At 44.6% G+C, this 16,718-nt stretch overlaps 1 protein-coding gene and 1 long non-coding RNA gene across 6 annotated transcripts in view; one reads left to right on the forward strand and one right to left on the reverse strand.

Annotated features, from left to right (window-relative positions):
- The window catches only part of ERBB3 (erb-b2 receptor tyrosine kinase 3), a 111,834-nt gene extending 110,944 nt beyond the window's left edge, over nt 1–890 (reverse strand). The window contains exon 1 of the mRNA XM_053297150.1: nt 479–890. Coding sequence (XP_053153125.1) covers nt 479–560 — 82 coding nt within the window. The 5' untranslated portion in view covers nt 561–890. The remainder of the gene's footprint in view (nt 1–478) is intronic.
- The window catches only part of LOC128345327 (uncharacterized), a 39,654-nt gene that overhangs the window by 11,026 nt on the left and 11,910 nt on the right, over nt 1–16,718 (forward strand). The gene's annotated exons all lie outside the window — the stretch shown is intronic.

Raw genomic sequence — 16,718 nt, forward strand, 5'->3', positions numbered from 1 at the left:
TGAAGTTTTTGCCCTCCGTTGCGCCTTCGGGGGTACATGTACGCTTTTCTTTCAAACCCCACAATCAGCGAGCCAGGATCGCGCTCTTCCAAACCCGTACAAATTGCGAACACAAGAGATCTTCTATGATATTCTCTCCCTTTTAAGCAGCGGCGGCGGCGAAGCGCACGAGCTGGGAGGGGGGGATTCCTGGGAGACAAACAGGTTTTGCCGCTCAGCAGCCGCAACAGGTTCAAAGACTGACACGATTCCCCTCCCCGGACAAACTAAAGAGAAATCTCATCAGCACGCAGAGCTCCGATTTCAAGGGAAGAGGAGAAACAATAACACCATCATGAAAAACACACCAGCAGTTTAAGGTCCTGTTTGGGGCTAAACAGACTCGTCACAAGTGTATTATTGCAAAGGGCAGTTTCTCCTCGTTTGAGAGGCCGATCGCAGCAGCAGCCGCCCAAGACGGATCCCACTTTCGACTCACCTGCTTGAGAAGCTGCAGACTTGAGGCTCCACAGAAGGAAAATCAGCCACGGCAAGAAACTTCGGCTCTGGTTACTTTCCATGGTTAAAAGGTCTTAATATATTGGCGCGCATGTGTGTGTCTTTCCCCCTCCGTCCTCACTTCTTCTTCTGGCATGTGGCGGCGTTTTTCAAGCTATGCCATGCTGCTTCGGGATGGAGAAGAGGGTGATAGAGAGACGCCACCTGATCCCCTTCCCCTTCGGAAGCGCCTTCTGGTTACTTGCGTGGCTCTCACACCACTCTCTTCTTCTCCTCTGGCTCGGTGGGAACTGGGTTGATCGCCGCCGCCGCCGCCGCCCTCCTCTCTTTCGCCTGCAGTGTGGCAAGTTTCCCCTTAGAGCCAAGAACACCAGCCGTGGCCCTTTGATCAGTTTCACTCACACACAACTCGCAAATTACACACACTTCATTCACGGAACTCAGCTCGCAGCCCATTGGCTGGGGACGCGCCCGCTCTGTCCAATCAGAAAAGACAGAAGGCGCTCCCAGACTGAGGAATAGAAAGCAGAGATTTGGTTTTGGGGGGCTGGGGCGAGGCGAAGATCAAACTAAGGCAAGTGAGCCCCTCCGGTTCTCAGGCTGATCATCACCATCCCTTGTGACCCTTGCAAGGAAGGACATGATCCCACATGTTGTTCCCCCTGTAAGTCACAAATTATGCGCCATCATGTTCTTTCCCCCTGCTGCTTGTTTTTCTCTACTTTCTGGATTTATTGTGGCTCTTTTCTCTTTTTTATTGCCTTAGCAGCTCTGATTCTACCTGAAAACTTAGGAAATAATTAATTAAAGACCAGAGGCATATTTAGGGAAAATAGCACCTAGGGCAAGCACTGAAATTGAGCCCCCTGTCCAAACATCTGACACCCAACTTTCAGATAACTTTACCGTAATATCAGCTCAAAAATACAAGTCAAGCTTGTTAATCTTTTAATATTTCAAAAACTATTTAGCAGTGGACGTAGCCAGACCAAAAAATGCTGGAAAACTACAAATGTCAGTATGCTGGGGCTCATGAAATACCCAAATACTATGTGGAGGTGTACTTGGAAAACTAAACAGAAGTGCCTATCTAATTCTCTACTATGCATTGTAGCATCACTATTACTAAGTTTTAAAAGTAAATGGAGAATTTTACTTTTCCCAGATACTCTGAAAATAATTAAAGGATATGCAGAGTAAACTGAGTCACTGCTTGGAATATATTCTAGTATTTCAAAAAGACAGTTAAAATGAGAGAAAGAGAGCAAGAAACTCCCAGTGGGCCTTAATACTAAGGATTTCACACTGATTCAAAGACAAACTCACCATTAATAGCCATATTAGTAAGACATCACATTTAACTCACTTATCACAAGAAGCAAAGTAAGAGCAAATGAATACAATCCTAGCTCATAAGGTTCAGCTCAATATTCACAAGCCCTGATTCTCTGTACATAGTGCCAATCTGAATATGTGTACAGTGACTGATATGAAATTTTAAAAAAATTACCTGTAGCCCCTTCGGAGGGGCTTCCTAAAGGCGAGGGGGTCTGCAAAGGCTCCCCCTCCCCCCGCTGGCCTCTAGGGCCGTGCAGGGACCATTTGAGCATGTGCGGTGGCCATTTTTAAAAATAATTTTTTAAAAAATGGCCGCTGAAAACAAAATGGCCACCGAACATGCTCAAATGGCCTCTGCAAGGCCTGGCATGGCCTAGGGACTCACAGAGACCACTTGAGCATGTGTGGTGGCCATTTTGTTTTTGGTGGCCATTTAAAAAAAAAAAAATTTTTTAATGACACCCCCGCTTCAAGTGGCGCCCGGGGCATGTGCCCTGCCTGCCTCATCCTAGATACGCCCCTGTTAAAGACAGACATCAACTAATTAAAACATGCATCTCTACCAGTGCAAGTTTATTCAGGTGTCCTCAGAAGGAAGTCCCTTTATTTACAGTAAGGGGGCTTACTCATGGGCAAGATTACGGTCTAAGGTCAATGGATGGGATTTAAACATCTTGAGGTAAATAATTACAAGTAAGTTGTCCCATATTTCACATTATCCATTCTGCTGCTCTACCAAGAATTGTGAGGAGAGATGTTCCAACACCAAAAGTCAAGAAAAGTCCCCACCCATATCGTAATGAGTTCCTCATGAATCCCCACTCTGTGTTTGTTTTGTTGAAGTGGATTGAGCTTTCTCCCACCAGAGCCACCACAACCTGATCTGCCTCCGTTTCCCACTGCTGATTCCATAGAACATGTTTCTCATAGCGCCACCAAGTCTTTGTATGCGTGTATGTACTGTGATTCATCCACCTTAGTGGGCAGTCCATAGTGTTAAGACAATGTGACCGACTATCCCCCTCTAACCTCTGTGTTTAAGCATGCACCCAGATATAGCAGGTTCTCCTGTATGCATCTCCACAAGTAATGGTTGTTTGGAAATGACTGGTGCCATGTTTACACATAGCATTCCCCCCTTACACCTACATAAATAATGTTAATATATGCACGAATACAATGTAAGCACCAATACAACACAAATACAGTATGTGCCAATAGAGTATTAGTGCTGTCAATATGGCATTAAGTTGTGAGATTTAAAACAAAACTGAACGATGGTATGACCTCCAATGGTATGACCCCCCAAAAAGCCCCTCTAATGGCAGCTGTAAAAGAAAGGAAATGGGGAAAGTGTCAAATATTCTCTGTTCTGGCAGGGAAGTGCAGAGGTGTGGGGATGAGGCTGAAACACACACACACACCCCAGCATCACTTAACACATCAAAACCATGCCTATCCAACCAAATGAAACAGTGGTTCTAACAAGAGTCCATGTGTGTGTTGTCACTGTGCAACTGTACCACTGTTCTGAAAATAAAAGTTGGATTGTCCTCATTAATCAATGTGACAATTTATGTATGGGGTAAGTACAGGTTGACAGCGGAGGGATGACATCTTGTGATTCCCCCCACCCCAATAAAAAGTGAACAAGGTGTGACAATCACAGAACAAACATCTATTCTGAAAGTAACCTAAACACTATTTGGAAAAGGTCTCTCCCAGACAAACCCTAGCTTCCTAGTGACTGTTCTGATCTTTTGAGGAAGGGCAGATGATTTGAACTTTTAAGAAAAATTGCAGTAGGTATGTATGGGGGGGGGATAAAAATTGGGATTGAGCAGCAGATCATGATGGGGAGCACCTTCCTGGACGCAGTGTTGCACAGTGAGCAACACTGGCATTATGACATTTGTTTTAAATGTGGGCAGTGCTAGGACTAGAGTCTCTGCAGGACTCCTCCTTCTTCCCATGAACCTGCCTGCCAATTAAGGCCCTTTTCAGAGGCCCTTCTCTGGGTGCCCCCATTCCTGGACGCTAGGCGAGTGGTCAAGAGAGAGAGGCCTTTTCGGTGCTCCTTCCCTGGGCATGTCCCCTAATGGAACCTTCTTTGGAATGGTCCATCCTGTTTGGCCAGGCCTCCGGTGGGAATTTGTTCTATCTATTGCCAGTCTTGCTGTTTGATCTGGGTTTCTGTTTCTAGCTGCCAGCTCATTGTTTTTATCTACTATGTGGTTATTGCTGGTTTTATTGTTTGCATGTTTTATTGTGTTTTAAATACTTTTTGTTGTAAGTTACCTTAAGGCTTTCAGGAAAGGCAGGGTAGAAATAATTTGAATAAATAAAATGCCTGACTCAAAGGAAGGCTGTACCCTCTCCGTTCATCTCAGATGCCCAAAGGAGATTCTTGCAACAGCTGTCAGTCAGGACAGAGTTCAGGTCAGTTTTGGGGAATGATAGACTTTTAAAACAGGCAAAACAACAAAGGAAGATTCCCAACAAGAAAAAGCAGCAAGAAATGAACTGGTCAGGTGCTGGGGCAATTTCCCTCCTCACACTCTCTCTGACCTCCTTCATCATCAGCTCCGTGGAAGACCCAGGTTCACATCCTAGTTTAGCCATGAGGCTGGCTGGATCTTCCTGAGCAAGAGTCTCTCTCAGCCTTGCCTATCTCACAGGATTGTTGGAAGGAGAAATGAGATCAGCCTTGTAAGACATTCAGAGAGGATCGAGATATCAATCAATCAATCATGTTTATTTGCGGTCACAGACCAAGAGGATCGAGATATGATCAATAAGAATACTTGGCTTCAGGGGCGTAGCTAGGGGAGAGGGGGCCCGTGTTCACCCCTCTCTCTGGCACCCCCCAGAGTGAAGGAGATAATGAAGAAAATAGGGAGAGATGGACCTGGAGGGCCCTCAGGATCTGGGGGCCCGTGTTCTTTGAACCCTTTCGCTCAATTATAGCTACGCCCCTGCTTGGCTTTCGGAAGAGTTCACAGTTTGAGAGGTACAGGGAGGCAGGCATTTCCCACCAGCTACCAGAGAAGAGGGCATTTTCCACCAGCTTCCCTCATAGAGAAGAGGGTGGGTGGGTTTTGCAACATGAGTGAAAGCGCCAACTGCCCTATGAGCAGGAGCAGGAGCAGGAGGAGGAGGAGGAGGAGGTTTTTTACCTTGATGGTAAAAAGCAAAAACACCCCACCTTTTAATTGTGTTAATGATTTGCTATTTTTATTGCTTTTATGTAAGGCATTCTGGGAGCCTTGTCTGCTGAACAGTGGGGCAAAAAATGCTTTAAGTAATAAATATATAACATACAATACAAGAACAAAAACAATGATACAAACAACAAAGGACATGTCCAACAACCATATTTTAAAATAAGCATCTGGATATCCTAATTGTCAGCCTTTTCATGCTCTAACGAAATACACCATCCCAGGGCTTAATCTGAAGCTCAGCCCCAAATCTGCTTGCAGTGCCAGGGCATAACCCTTGAACCCATTCAGAGTGCTTCTGAGGGGGCTAAATCTGTCCCTGCTGGCAGAGTGTCCGTGCAAAGGGATGGAACTGTGGGGCCGTTCTTGTGGCACCCTCGGATCTCTGGCAGGAGAGAGAGAGAGTACAGCATGGGAAGTCCCACCACCAGCAAGGTCATCCTGTCACAGCACATGATCCGGAGGGAGGGGGAAGATGGCAGAGATTCAGGAGTGGGTGCCCAAAACAATGGTGGCAGTCAGGAGAAGAGTGGGAGGAAATGAGATCAGAGATAACGTCAGGAGAAAAGCGGAGCTCATGGATGCTGGCGGGCGGGCGCTCTGCTAGCCACAATAGTCAATAGCGTTGTTCACCTGACTGACTGGGCCGTTGTGGGCAAAGCAACCTGTGGCCAGACCTGGTGGTTTGCAGCTTGGAGAGCAAGCTAGCCTATAGCAACATGGGACGCATGTACAGGCTACCAGGTCTGGAAGGTGACCCAGGCAGCCCAGGCATGATGCAGCTCCCTGCACTTGTGCTGCGGCGGCTTGCAGTCCCTTCCTGCTGCAGGCCCAGCCCCCTGCTGGGGTTCCCAAAGGGCTGTTTCCTAAGAGAGGTAGTCAGGAGGAAGCCCCACTGAAATCATTGAGACCTAATTTCAGTACAGCTTCGGAATCCTAACTTCTTTAGGGCACAACCCAAAGGCCGCATTTAAGAAGTGAGGACACAACCCTACTCTTTATAATTTGCAAGCCTACTATCAGAATATCAGAAAAACTCTTTCAATGGGAGGGGTTTGCAATTGGCTGGCAATTACAGGGCATACTCCCCATTGGCTCCCAGGAATCTGCTCTTTTGTAACCTAACCCAAACTGAAGCACCACACAGAGGCACCTCAGGGCCGGTTCTGGGTTTCAGGGGGCCTTCAGCAAACCCTCCTACTCAGTGGGCTGTGAGTGAGTTATTCTGGCACCACCACGTGAAAGCTGGTCTTTCATGGCACAGGCTGGTCTCAGGGCTCAGCAGTGGGCCCTTGTTCTGCAGCTCTGGAGTCTGGACCCTCAGCAATGCTGGGCAGTCCCAGATGCCAGGCCCGAAGCAGGCCCCCAACTAGTGGCCATTTCGCTCCTCAAAGGAGGGGAAAGCAAGCCACAAAAACGGAGGCACCATCTGAATCCTGTCTCAGGCAACTGTCTCTCTAAAGACCCAGGAAGCATAGTGTTTTAGTGACTAGTCCGAACATACTTACACATCTGAGGCTGAAGAATCCAAATCCTGTCCCTCAACAACAGCCTCCAGGAAGGACCCACTTCTAACCCAGGTCAACTCAAAGCCCTGACCAGGTGACCCAAAGATGAAAAACCCTAGATTGTGCCCTGCCCATCCCACTGTTCCTTTAGACATTACTGAGTTTTATAACCCCAAAATGTTCTGCACTCCATTCAAAGGCTGAATCACACAGGAAATGGGTGACACCTAAGAGGCAAAGGTTATTCTTGATCTAATTAGGACCTCTGGCTGTTTCTTGGCCTGGAATCCAACCAAACATAGCCTCACTTAAACCTTGCAACCGATTACAGGAAGACAAAATAATTTAAGTCTGCCAGGGTTTGCTATTTTGCTATGAGAGAGCATCTCTAATTGCTCCCTCATTACTTCCTTCTTCTGTAAGGCCTTGATCTAGTACTTCCACTCTTTAATTCTGTGCCCCACCTTTACTCCTCTTCTCCTAATGCTTCTCTGCATTCTTCCTCTCCATTGTTGGCTCCCTTTGTTCTGATATGAGGTGGCTAGAAAACAAGCAAGGATTCTCTAGTTAATAAAAATAATCACCCTTGTCTATTCGATAATGGAGCGATCTGGACATGGCTGTGAGTTAGAAAAACAGACAAGAAAAACACCTGCTCCAGTCCTCTGATGCCTCCTTGTGGCTACTGGCTGGAACTGCACTGGGGAAAAACAACCAACCATAAACCTAGCCAAAGTAATTCATGCTTTAGTGACATCCAGCATGGTTGTAACTATAATAGGGCAAGGGGAGACAGTTGTCTGGGGGCCCACTGCCTTTGGGGGGGGACCCCCAGAGGCAAGTCACATGACTGACTCCCCCAGCCGCACACCTGCCCGGGCTTCCTTCTGGCACATAGGTTTTATATATATATATATATATATATATATATATATATATATATATATATATATATGTGTGTGTGTGTGTGTGTGTGTGTGTGTGTGTGTGTGTGTGTGTAAATTTACACTGTTTTTTGTTAGCACTATTCAGCCTCATTTAAGATTTATTTTTTACTTCATGAGCTGAGCTTCAGTGAGGGGGTGCATTTTAAAATCTTGTCTCTGGGCCCACTCCAACCTTGCTATGCCCCTGAAGTCCAGTTTAGATTACATGTACTACATAAGTATCCAGAGCTACCTTTCAAGAGTTCTCCAAAACTATAACTGGTACACAATGTGGCTGCCAGAATCTTAAATGGGGTAGATAGCAGGGAACACGTGATGCTGATTTTTAGATACCGCACTTGGTTTCTAGACTGAATTCAAAATGCCCCACATGATCCAGGACCAGAGAGGTACACCGAAGTACACCTTCTGCCGTATGAACATATCCATACATTAAAATGCTTTGCTTCAGGTCCCTCCACCATCTGGATTATGGTGAGGGGTTACCTGGGATGTGGCCTTTTCTACAGTGGCACTTGGGTTATTCCTTTCATTTTTGCTCTTTTCAGTTAAAGGCAGTTCATTTTCAGAGGCCTTTGGGGTTGGGACTCCTTGATCAATTTTAATGTAAATGGATTTCCTGTTATTTCCCCCACCTTCCCATCCCACCCCCCACTGCTTAATTAATGTTGGTATTTGTACTGTTTGGTTATTGTGAAGATTTTTCACTATTGGTTGGAATCCTCAGCAACTCTCCTGGATGGAGCCTTTGTAGCTGTGGTCAGGGTTGCAGCTACAATTGAGCGGATGGGTTCAAAGAACCTGGGCCCCCCAGCTCCACCCCTCCCTATCTTCTTCATTATCTCCCTCACTCCGAGGGACCAGTGGGGAGGAGGGCGGACACGGCCCCCTCTCCCCGAGCCACGCCCCTGGTTGTGGTGCTCTGTAGTGTTGCACGGCTGTTAGCAGAAACTCTCTCAGGAAGACATCGATGCCACTGTGGTGCAAGAAGCTGTATGTGTTGCGCACAATGAGCTAGTGTACAATGTTGCTGTTCCTAATGCAACTCCACTGTTAGCACAAGAACTAGTCTGGAGCAGTTGCTCCTTTCTTTGTACAACCACTTTGTGCTACAGCTTGATGCTAGTAAAACAGCAGCATTTACACTACTGCACGGCAAGTCTGGATGTCATATTTCTGTTCACTCAAAAGGCAAGGTTAAAACCATTGTAAATAAACAAACAAAAAGAGGTGGATAAATGAACAGATACATATATGAGCAACACTCCTCCAATAAAGAGAGCCGGGTGACTCTGGGCCAGTCACTTCTCTCCCAGCCTAACCTACTTCACAGGGTTGTTGTGAAAGAGAAACTCAAGTATGTAGTACACCGCTCTGGGCTCCTTGGAGGTAGAGCGGGATATACATGTAAAAATAAAATAATAATAATAATAATAATGTTTCTTAACTCCACTATAGAAATACTCCCACAAGGCAAAATGCAAATACTATGGTTCAGTAGCTACTAGTGGTGGAGTCAGCCCTTATGAGCTCATCCACATGTGCTTCACTGTAGGAGTTACTCTGTTTGTAAAACAGAAACTAAAACCTACAGTTTGGGTAGGATAATAAAGGCTGTAAAGCATCTTGAACAATGAAGTACTATGTAGTAAATATTAACCAATGGCAGTTGTGTTGTTCTTGCTGATAGATCATTCTGCTGATAAGAACCTAAGAACAGGCTGGATCAGGCCCAAGGCCTATCTAGTCCAGCATCCAGTTTCACACAGTGGCCCAGCAGATGCCTCTGGGGAGCCCACAGGCAAGAGGTATGTGCATGCCCTCTCTCCTGCGGTTGCTCCCCTGCAACTGGTATTGAGGGGCATCCTGCCTCTGAGGCTGGCGGTGGCCAACAGCCACCAGACAAACTTGATAGTCATGGATAAAACCGAGAACATCTTTTCCTTTTCCTGTTAATCTTTGCATTTAGTGGTTAGAAGGTTGGATTAGGGCTGGGGAGACCCGAGTTCAAATCCCCATTCAGCCATGAGACTTGCTGGGTGACTCTGGGTCAGCCACTTCTCTGTCAGCCTAGCCTACTTCACAGGGTTGTTGTGAGGAGAAACATAAACATGTACCCCACCCTGGCTCCTTGGAGCAAGAGCAGGATATACATGTTTTTAAAAGACTGTAGTGAGTATCTAATAGCAGCTAAGCACAGAAATTACTCAGGTTAGGTCACCGCCACACCAAATGCCGTCTTGTATATGCAAGCGACATTATAATCAAAACAGTGCAATTCATTGGCCACCCCTATTTTTGCAGGGCAACTTGGTTTTGCAAAGGAAACCCTCAATTAGATCCATGTGATGTAAACAAGTGATGCTGAAGGTGCAAGACAGAGCCCTTGTTCCAGACTGCCAGTGGCAGCCATGACGCACCTACTTCGAGACCAGACCTAGACTTTCCTTGGGCAGTGGCACTTGCTCTTCCACTTAAAAGTACAGCCAGTGTGTCAGTGACTGATTCAGAAATGAGCCAAACTGGTTTTTATAAGGGTTTGTTAGCATTAAAAAGTAGAACAGGATGTGTGCGCCCTTCCCTGGTGCCACTACTCCTGGAAGCTCATAAGTAGCTATCAGGGTACAGTGTGACTGCAGACTAGCATCTCTTGTTATGCAAGAAAGCCTATGTTAATTCTCAGTTTTCTTTCCTGTACTGTTGCAACTCAGATTCTAATTTGTGCAATTAATATTTTCCAAATCTGAGTTTCTGCACCAACATTTTCAGAAGTCCCCATGAAATACCAAACATCCCTTCTGGTTTCCAAATCTTCAGCACTGACCGGTTTCAGATTTTTCCACAGACATAAAGATGATGAGCCAATAGAGATGTGAAGACTCAGAGGAAAAAAATTAACAAAATGAAAAAACAAACAAACATTTTTTCGCAGTGTTTTGGTTGTTGTTTTTTGCTCCAGTGGGAAAACTTGGATTTGAATAAAACTTCTTGTAAACTGTTATTTTTAAATGATGTGTGAAATAATTTTAAATGGAAGGTTTTCAAATCTTGTTTTCACTGCCCTTTACTCATAAGCGCTTTCTAAGTAAACTAAATACAATTATCTTGTATTCTTGTCTACTGTTGAAAAACGTATCACTCTCAAATCCTCTCACCTGCTTCAGATTCCTTCTTCTTCTCCAGCAAACACTGGTCTGTTTGGAAAGCCACACATCCAATCAAGGAACAAGCTAATGTGAAATAGCAGAGAGAGAAGCTTTTTGCAGTTAATGAAATCCTTCTCCCAGATAAACATGCAAGTTCTTAATGGGAAGCTATTGATCCTTAAGAAACTGGTTCTTATTCAAGAAAAAGACCAGATGTTTGTTCCATCGTGTTCACTTTTTATGGGGGTGGGAGCACATAATGTTGACTTCTGGTCAGGTATCCAGTGCTAGGAACAGGTCAGTGCTGCTGCACAGGAGGGATTTCCACATTGCCATGTAAAAATAAAAATATGCAGGTGTCCGGGTGAGAATGGTCAGCTAATGTGAAGAAAAACAAGACATATTTGGGTATGAGCAGAGGGTGCCATGACGAGAGCCAGAGGCCAACCTCATTGACAAAGGAAATGACCAATAAAGGACATACTAAAAGGAGGAACAAAAATCAGATCTAATCAGTGAATATTGTTAAACATATTATCAGTAAACAAGCTGTACCAAATTTGGACAAGGGTTCCAGTAGTGGAACTGTGGAAGGGGTATCAAAATTAAGAGAACAATAAGAGTGAGGTTCCCAGCTTGTCTCAGGAGGCTGGCTGCAAGTGTCCCTGAGATGTGGTCACCTTCAGCTAGCACAAACAGACAATTGCATTAACACAGCAGTCTTCTGTAACTGGAATCTTGGGTGGTGGTGGTGGGGAATAAACTTTGTGTGAGCTTGGTTTTAAGAGTGGTCTACTTGTTTCCTTTGAGCCAAATGGGCAGACAGACTTGGACCCAAATAAATCTATTGTGTCTTATGCTGTGGTAATGGCCATGCTCCAGTAGAGGAGGTGAGAGAGAGAGCTTAATGTCTGGTGGGTTTTTTGTTTGTCCTTCAACTGTCTCTTTAGAATGAGCACTAAATATTACATTGGGGAAGTTATTGGATTGCCAGCAGGGGTGTAGCTATAATTGAGCGGATGGGTTCAAAGAACACGGGCCCCCAACTCTTGAGGGCCTCTTAGTTCCACCCCTCCCTGTTTTCTTCATTATCTCCCTCACTCTGAGGGGCCTTCGAGAAGAGGGGCGAACACAGGCCCCCTCTCCCCTAGCTACACACCTGATTACCAGTAATGAAACTATTTGTTTATTTATGTGTTTATTTATTTAGTTGATTGATTGATTGATTGATTGATTTCTATTCCCTGGAATTTTATGAAAAATTCTCTTTTCATAAACCTGCCGATTTAAGACCAGAGTTAAATCTCAAGCTCAACAAACTCAGGAAGTTGCAACCTAAGGCTGATGTGTGCACAATGAACAGTAATGAAGTGCCATATCACAAATTGTGCTGGCTTGCAACTTGCACCCACACTTTTTCTTGGTTTTTGAGGCCCAGATCAAGATGGGGAGGATGGAGCAGCACCTGGCACTAACAAAGATGCCTCATGTTGCCTTTGTGTGGGTACAGTGAAGGCAAGTTGTAAGCAAACACCATTTGTGATATGGCACAACATCATTGTGGATCACATGGCATGTCTTTCAAGGCATCAGGCTTAAGTTCCAGTCTCCCATGAGATACTCTTACCTCTGGTCTTATATCAGCAGGTTTTTTAAAACCATTAAATACATCCATAGAGCAGTATGAAACAGGCAGCAGGGAAAGGGCCATTATGGTACATTTGTTAATTATTTCACAACGTGCCAGTGGAGGTAGTGATGATGAGGCTGAGAACCGGAGGGACTTGTTTCAGTTTGACCATCCCTCCCCGGCCTTCCCTCTCACCCCGCTCCCGCTGCCAACAAAAGCTCCTAAAACACAATTCCCTGCTTTCGGTTCCTCTGTCCGGGAGCTCCTTCTGTCTTCTCTGATTGGCCAGAGCGAACCGCGTCCTCGGCCAATGGGTTGCAGGTCGAACTTCTACATGAACGAAGTGTGAAAAGAAGTGTGTGAAAGTTGTGAGTTGTGTGTGAGTCAGGGCAGGGCGAAGTGAGAGTGAGAAGAAGGGAGTGGGGGGAGATACAGGCGCACGCAGAGGAAGAGAGTCAAGAGACAGACAGAGACACCTTTCAACCATGGAAAGTAACCGGATGTTTCTTGCCGTGGCTGGTTTTCCTCCTGTGGAGCCTCAAGTCTGCAGCTTCTCAAGCAGGTGAGTCGAAAGTGGGATCCGTCTTGGGCGGCTGCTGCTGCTGAGATCGGCCTCGCAAACGGAGAGAAACTGCCCTTTGCAACAATACACTTGTGACGAGTCTGTTTAGCCCCAAACAGGACCTTAAACTGCTGGTGTGTTTTTCATGATGGTGTTATTGTTTCTCCTCTTCCCTTGAAATCGGAGCTCTGCGTGCTGATGAGCTCCTCCTCAACCCATCAGCAAAAGTACTCATTAGTTCTAACAAATATAGTCCTCTGCTTCAGATAGTCAAAGTATATAGATATCCGGGGCGGGGGGCAGAAATCAGGATTGCACCTGCAGGTTGTCTCTTTAAACTTCTGCAGATTCAAGGTTCTGTCCGCACCTACACACACGTACATACCTCGGTGTGCAAAGACATGACATGTACGAGCTGTGATCTGGTAAAATGGGATGTATAGATAGTGTGTTTACCTAGCTGCATTGAGGTATGTGCATGTAGGCCCCAGTGCAGGTCAGACCTCCAATGCCAGTCGTCCGTCCCTCAGCCTAAGCTATCTTTAATGAGGTTGCTTGTGAGCATAAAATGGGGAAGAGGGAGAATCAGGCATGTTGCCCTCTGTGGAGGAATAGTAGAATAATACATAAATACAAGGCATCTATGCAGGTCAGGTGGGGCTGGCACCTGCAACCTTCAAGCATCCTTTATACAGGAGATACACACTGACCATCTGCACAGGGCTTATTATTATTCTCCTCTGGGCAAATTGTTGAGGGACAAATGCACAAATGTGATAACCCTTGAATCTGACTATGCTATTTGAATATGCTACTTGAATCTGAATATGCTGGGGAAAATCACATATTCTGGCATGGATCCCAACAAAGTACAACTCGTTCAGTGGATCCAAGAGGCCTTTTGTTTTGTGTTCCTTCAGCGGCAGCTCCCCGTCCCCACTGCCCCGTGACTCTGAGGTTTCAAAATCAGTTTTGTGTGATATGGCAAGTCGGGCTGAAGGGGGCAAAGGATCTGACTGGGCACACTTGAGATTGGCCAAAAGGAGGTAACAGGAGCCAATCCACAAAAGGTGCCCATAGAAAAACAGAATACACAACAGACAAAACGGAATATGTCTCAAATAAATTTGTTTTAACTTTCAACCAAAAAATTGCATTCAAAAGATTGTCCACACATCATGGCTACAATACATAATATGTAAGAAACTTAAGTATGTAGTACACCATTCTGGGCTCCTTGGAGGAAGAGCAGGATATAAATGTAAAATAATAATAACCCCCAGTGAGGCACCACCTTGGCATGGTTGTGGGGCTTGTGTGCTCTGAGGAAGGTGAGAGCTATGCCAGAGGTCCAACCATACTGGACAGGTCTCACCAGAGGAGTCAGACGAAGAGTGCCTCTCCCATCAACAATATGGTGAGATGTAACTTTAATAAATCTATACCGGATCGGTCATCGCCAGGGTCAACAAGGATCGCACCAGGTGCTGGAGTTCCTGGACATCTGGTGGCAAGTGGGCAACAGGACTCAGGATCTTCAGGTGAGCAACCAGGGCTGGAGACTGCAACGTTACTGGAAGAAATGTCGCTTAACCGAAAAAAATATACAAAAAACGCCAACAAGGAAATAATGATCTGCTATTACAAGTCTAGTCCAACTAGAAGAGGTTATTTAAAAAGAATGTACCAAATTTGGAAAGAGAAGCATCCAGATACAGAAATAACAGAACAAAGGCTAGCAGACCAGAGAAGATTCATAATAAGAAATAAAGTATTCACAGGAGTTGAGCTGGAAGAACTGCAAAGAGCAACACAGGCTCAAGATATGGAAGAAGAATTACCACCAACTGAAGCAGTTGCTCAGGCGCAGGTGGAGGAGGTGTTGGAAATAGAGGATGCCACTGTTGCTGAACTGTTTCAAAATCAAAACCAGGCAACCTCCCCTTTGCCTTCACCTCAAAAACCCAAATGCTGTTTAACAGAAAAGCAACAAGAACTAAAGCAAAAAATAACTGAGCACATGAACCAAACAACCACCAGGGTTCGACTTCCCGCTCTAAAAACAGTTGCCAAAAAACAACTTGCTCAGGGTGATAAATGCTAAAAGATGTAAATGCTGATAAAAGATGTAAATGCTGCACTTGCTGAAATAACAACCAATAATTTGCAAGAAACAAACCAACTAATGTACAGTGCAGCAACAATAACAACACAAGAGCTCGGATATAAGATCAGTGGACCTGTAAAAAAAGAAAGTAGTACATCACCTAAATGGAAGATTAGATTAGAAAATAAAATCTCCAGGTTTAGTTAGATCAGATGCTAGTAAATTGAAAGATATGAAAGACAAGAAGCTGAAGAATGAAAACACCAAACAGTATCTGATCCAAAAATACCACCTAGATTCAAGGAAAATTAGAAAAGTCCTGGAAATAATAAAGCAGCAAATAACAGCAGTGTCAAAGAAGATTAGCAGATACGAAGCCAGAATTACACAACACAGGCAGAATCTCCAATTCCAGTCAAATCAGAGACGTTTCTACCAAAGCATATAAGGAGAAACTGCAAGAAACACAGAAACACCAAATAAAGAAGAAACAGTGCAATTCTGGGGGAAATTATGGGACAATCCAATAGATTATAATTAAAAAAGCAGGCTGGGTGAACGAGGTCAAAAAATGTAACCAACAAATGCAAGATCTAATAATAACACTAGAATTAATAAGTGAAAGAGCAAAGAAAATTAAAAATTGGACTGTACCAAGCGACGATGAACTGCATGGCTTTTGGCTTAAATACCTAACAAGCCTTCATAAACAAATATCAAAACAGTTCAATCACATTTTGCAAGGAGGTGATATTGAACAATGACTAACAACTGGGAAAACTCATGTCATCATGAAAGACCCAGCAAAAGGTGCAGTTCCAAGTAATTATAGACCGATAACCTGCCTGCCAACCATGTTCAAATTATTAACTGGAATAATAGCAGATGAAGTCATGCAACACTTATTAACTAACAAACAGCTTCCAGTTGAACAGAAAGGAAATTGCTCGAACACCAGAGGCACAAAAGACCAGCTGCTGATTGACAAAATGATTTTAGAAAATTGCAAGAGAAGAAAAACAAATTTAAGTGTTGCATGGATTGACTACAAGGAAGCCTTTGATTCATTGCCTCACACATGGATACTAAAATGTTTAGAAACAGCTGGTGTCAGCAAAAACATTCAGATATTTATTAAAAAAGCAATGAGCATGTGGAGTACACAGTTAATCAATGGCGAGACACGTGGACAGGTTAGCATTAGAAGAGGTATTTTCCAAGGGGACTCACTATCCCCTCTGTTGTTTGTAATCACCATGACTCCACTTTCACAAATACTAAACAAAACAGGCCTCGGAACCAAACATCTAAAACATCAAGTGAAATAAACCATCTGCTGTACATGGACGATCTGAAGTTGTATGGAAAGTCCCAGTCAGAAATCAAATCACTGCTAAACACTGTCCGTATATTCAGTAGCAATATAGCAATGGAGTTTGGACTAGACAAGTGTGCTACATTAATAATGAACAGAGGGAAAATAACAAAAACAGAAGGAATAGAACTGCCCAATGGAAGCAACATCAAAAACCTGGAAGAGAAATAACATTACAAATACTTGGGCATTTTCCAGGCTGATAACATTGCACACACTGAAGTTAAAAGAAAAATTGGAAGTTAATACATCAGGAGAGTTAGAAAAATCCTGAAGTCCAAACTCAATGGCGGGAACACCATACAAGCCATAAACACCTGGGCTATACCTGTTATCAGATACACTGCAGGAATAATAGACTGGACCCAGGCAGAGCTAGAGACGCT

Source organism: Hemicordylus capensis, chromosome 2 (assembly GCF_027244095.1).
Source record: "Hemicordylus capensis ecotype Gifberg chromosome 2, rHemCap1.1.pri, whole genome shotgun sequence".
NCBI classification, from domain to species: Eukaryota; Metazoa; Chordata; class Lepidosauria; order Squamata; family Cordylidae; genus Hemicordylus; species Hemicordylus capensis.